General features: G+C 47.8%; 1 protein-coding gene across 3 annotated transcripts in view; it reads right to left on the minus strand.

Annotated features, from left to right (window-relative positions):
* bcar3 (BCAR3 adaptor protein, NSP family member) overlaps positions 1-5,000 on the minus strand; it is a 73,885-nt gene that overhangs the window by 36,619 nt on the left and 32,266 nt on the right. For all 3 annotated transcript variants that reach the window (XM_048252631.1, XM_048252632.1, XM_048252635.1), the window contains one exon: positions 2,092-2,131. In XM_048252631.1, the coding sequence (XP_048108588.1) occupies positions 2,092-2,131 (40 nt within the window). The remainder of the gene's footprint in view (positions 1-2,091; positions 2,132-5,000) is intronic.

A 5,000-nucleotide genomic window follows, 5' to 3' on the forward strand; every position in this document is an offset into this window, starting at 1 on the left:
TGAGGGAGGGAGGGAGTTAAGAATGAAATTATAAAAATAGAGCAACAAAGAGACAGAAACAGTTGTGAAAAAGTGGAAGAAAGACAGATAGATAGACAGATAGATAGATAGATAGATAGATAGATAGATGGAGTGGTAGAGGGGAAATAGAAAAGTAGAAATCTCAGCAGACTGAAAGGTCATGGTGTGGTGACAGAGCACCCCCCCTCCCCCACACACACACATACTGTACACACACACACACACACACACACACACACACACAAACACACACATACACACTGACACACACACACACACACACACACACACACACACACACACACACACACAGACACACACACACACACACACACAACAGCAGCCATCGCTCAGAGAGGACGAGGCAGGTAATAGCACAGTATGCCGATCGAAATGAGATTTGGGCCTCTCCTTACAGTATGGCCCCTGAGAGAGTGCAGAAGGGGCCTCGGACAAATAAGATTAGCGAGACTGTACAGTCCACGTCAGTCCACATCAGTCACCGCTAATGCCCATTACAGTCCCCCTGCTACGCTCCTACAATGTCAGTGTGGAGGGGATGCTCCACATGGCCTATGGTGACATTCATAACAGTCAGATGCAAAGCTAGTCATCATGAGTGATTACTGTAATGCTAGGCTGGTTGTCATGTCTACCGGGGGGGCATATTCTAAAAATGTATTCTGCTTCCAAAGAATCACAGTGCTGTGTCAGTGCAAACTTCGCAGTTTGGCTATAGAGACAAACCAATTATTCAGCTATTTTCCAAGTCTTCAAAAAAGCATAACAGAGTGATCCCAATGCTAGTCATCATGAGTGATCCCAATGCTAGTCATCATGAGTGATCACTGTAATGCTAGGCTGGTTGTCATGTCTACTGGGGGGCCATATTCTAAAAATGTATTCTGTTCCAAATAATCACAGTGCTAGTCATCATGAGTGATCCCAATGCTAGTCATCATGAGTGATCACTGTAATGCTAGGCTGGTTGTCATATCTATCGGGGCATATTCTAAAACTGTATTCTGCTTCCAAATAATCACAGTGTCAGTCAGTGCAAACTTCGCAGTTTGGCAGTTTCGCAGTTTCGCATTTTCCAAGTCTTCAAAAAAGCATGACAGAGTGATCCCAATCTGTTTAAGTGTGTGTAGCCTATTAGCTGTTTCCTGTCTTAATGTAGCATGCATGTTAGACTCGGGCTGACTGATACGTATCTAAATCTTCTCTCCACACGGACTTTTAGCACATCAATTCTGTAGGTCTAACTAAAGATGACACCGAACGCAACGCTGTCAGAAGAGAATAAATACATCATTCTCCCATACTGACATGGAGGGAGAAAAAATGAGAACCCTGACATGAAATCTCTGAGATCTGATTAGATTAAGGTTAAAGATATTTTGAATCCATATCCTACATCATAAAACATTTTACTCCAGCAAATCCAAAAGGTCTGCTTACTTACACACACATACACACACAAGTTCCCTCTCTCACACACACATGCTTGCACACACACACACACACACACACACACACACACACACACACACACACACACACACACATGCCAACACTGCCCCAACACACACACACACACACACACACACACACCAACACTGCCCCAACACACACACACACACACACACACACACGCCAAAACTACCCCCAACAATCTAGCAACCTGTTGGTACTGTAGCAGCAGCAGTAATAACAGCAAGCGGTGGCACTATCAGCCATTTTAAAGTGACCCTGATCCTCCACAGGGCCGGTGAGGTAAAGTTTACAAAGAGATATGCTGCAGACAAAACTTAAGGAAGTGCCAAAAAGCCAACAAGCCTAGCTACCAGTTCAGTTCTAAAAACAAAAAACCGTCACACTAAGGCAGTATGATAAGCACACACATAAAAACAGACACAGACTCAGACACAGACACAGACACAGACACAGATACAGACACAGATACAGACTCAGACTCAGACACAGACACAGACACAGACTCAGACTCAGACATAGCCACAGACAAACAAATAAACAGACAAACAAACAAATCAACAAACAGATTCTTACCTTTACATACTCCATGGTGGGGTCCATGCCGCAAGGATCCCTATGGGAGAGAGACAGAGCTCTTTTTAGGGAACACATTCACACAGATGAGCTATCGGGAACTGTGCGAGCGCTGTGAGTGAGTGTGAGTGTGTTTTGAAGAATATGTGTGTATTCTTCAGCTGTGTCTTGTGGCTGCCTCAGCTCCAGGCTGTGGCTGCTGTTAGGGCGGTGTGCACAGACCCCAGCAGGCAGCACCGCCCGCCTGCGTGCGTGCCCCCCTCCCTCCTCCTCCTCCTCTGGCTTCTTCCTCCTCGTCTAACCTCAGTAGCTAATTTCACACAGTGGTACAAGCCCCGGGTTCAAAGCACTCCTCTCAGACGTCTGCCCCTGTGTGCATGTAAACCCCCCCCCCCCCCGCCCCCATCACTTGCCCCCCTCCAACATACACACACACACATACCACCAACTGCAGCAGATCTCACAACCCAACCCAACCCACCCTCCTTAAACACACACACACACACACACACACACACACACACACACACACACACACACACACACACACACACACACACACACAGACACACACACACACAACACCCCACTGTGATCCCCGCCAACTGAGATGGCTCTGTTACGTCTGAGAGCTGAGCGTTGAAGAATCTCAGAAAATACCTTTAAAAATAGTGACAAGTGGCAACTCATTTGCAATCAGATGCTCTGAGGAGTGTGTGTGTGTGTGTGTGTGTGTGTGTGTGTGTGTGTGAAAGAGAGAGATAGAGAGAGAGAGAGAGCGCGAGAGAGAGCCAGGAGAAATGCCTATATGGAAAGTGTCACGAGACAGTCACATTGAAATCAGAACAGTGCTGTTCCTCTAGCTCCTAATTAGACATCAGTTCCTTTACATCCTGTGAAGTTCTGCCTTTAATATCTTCTGTGCGCAGCGCTTTCTTGATCTCCTTGTTTTACAAGTTTCCTTTATGAGCGGAGCTCTAACGAACCTCTCGTTGCTGACGGATTACAGTCAAGGAAATGAATTCCTTGAATCCCACGCACAAGATTTCCCACAAGTATTGAAAAAGGGCCACAGCGGTGGGAGAAACATATGAAAAACAACAGAAACACTGATAATCACTGATAATCACTGATAATCACTGCGACCGGGCTGCCCAGAGCCTTTGGGACATGCCGTAGTGCCATTTCCCATTTTGTGAATCCATATGAGAAGAATGTCAAACAAGCCTGAGATTGTGTAAACTTTATCCCGAAGCGGTGGGGATTTAAAAAGGATTACGAGTTAAATATAACTCACCTACAGTAAGTGCAGCAGCAGCGGCAGCAGCAGCAGCAGCAGCGGTGATGGCCCCTGAGTCTGTGTGTGTGTGTGTGTGTGTGTGTGTGTGTGTGTGTGTGTGTGTGTGTGTCCCTCCAGGGACGTACGTGCGTGCGTGTGTGAGTGTGTGTATACCGAGAAAGCCAAGAGGAATGCAAGAAGTACAGGGGCCAGTAAAGGAAATGGCAACAAGAGAGTGAGCGAGCGAGCCGCGTCCCATTGCCCATCCCTGCACCAACCGGCCCGCGCCAGTCAGCCGGTCAGCCGGTCAGCCACAGGTCCAAAGTGCCACGCTCAGCCTTTTCCTCATTTAGGTCCCCGCTTCACTCCACTCTCTCTGCTCCTCTCTCTCTTTTTCTCCCTCTCTACGCTCCTCTCTCTGCTCCTCTCTCTCTTTTTCTCCCTCTCTACGCTCCTCTCTCTCTCCCTCTCTCTCTCCCTCTCTCTGCTCCTCTCTCTCTCCCTCTCTCTCTCCCTCTCTCTGCTCCTCTCTCTCTCCCTCTCTCTCTCCCTCTCTCTGCTCCTCTCTCTCTCTCTCTCTGCTCCTCTCTCTCTCCCTCTCTCTCTCCCTCTCTCTCTCCTCTCTCTCTCCCTCTCTCTCTCCCTCTCTCTCTCCCTCTCTCTCTCCCTCTCTCCCTCCTTTCTCTCTTTCTCTCTCTCTCCTCTCCTGGCCATTGCGGCATGTACTCATTGTGTGGCCGATCTCATGATCCACTCTTCATCCTTTCAAATACTTACTCATTTCCTCTCTCTCTCCTTTCTTTTTCTTTTCTTTATTTCTTTTCTTTCTTTCTTTCTTTCTTTCTTTTCGTTTCAGTTCATTCTATCTCTTTCATCCACAAAGGCCGAGATCCATGCTCGTTCTCTCTCTCTGCTCCTCTCTCTCCTCCTCTCTGAGCCTCCTCGAGGCGCTCAGAACTGCTCCTCTCTCTCCAAACCTCTCTCCCTCTCTCTGCTCCTCTCTCCCTCTCCCTCTCTCTCTCCCTCTCTCCTCTTTTTCCTCTCTCTCTCCTCTCTCCTCTCCCTCTCTCTCTGCTCTCTGCTCCTCTCTCTCTCCCTCTCTCCACTCCTTTCTCTCTTTTTCTCTCTCTCCCTTTCATCTCCTCTCTCTGAAACCAAAAACCCATTCCTTACTTTCTTTTTCTTCGATTTCTCTGAATTTTCTTTTCATCTTTTCTTTTTCCGCCTCTTGAAACAGGGGTTTCATCCGGGGTTTCTTTCTTTTCTTTTCTTTAGAGGTGGAATTTCTTTCTTTCTTTCTTTCTTGGGGCAGCCTTGGGACTGTCTCTTTCATCCAAAAGGCGAGGGGGCATGGTCTCAATAAATTACAGAATGTTCGGGGCAGTTCAGAGACTGTTGAGCAGGGGTCCAAAGACCTTTCTTAGCTTGGGTGAGGGCAGAGGTGCTTGAGAGGCCACGGACCGAGGGGGCAGCTCAGGAGACTGTTTCATAACTCCAAAGACCTTTAACTGCAAACCTTCAATGCTTTAAACCCTCACCACAGTGTAGTGGAGGTGCCCGTAAAGTACAGCCTAAACAGGGGACACTCACAGGGCACCCCTGACCAGCACACATTTCTGGCTGGGACTGT

This window comes from Alosa alosa, chromosome 9, assembly GCF_017589495.1.
Source record: "Alosa alosa isolate M-15738 ecotype Scorff River chromosome 9, AALO_Geno_1.1, whole genome shotgun sequence".
NCBI classification, from domain to species: Eukaryota; Metazoa; Chordata; class Actinopteri; order Clupeiformes; family Clupeidae; genus Alosa; species Alosa alosa.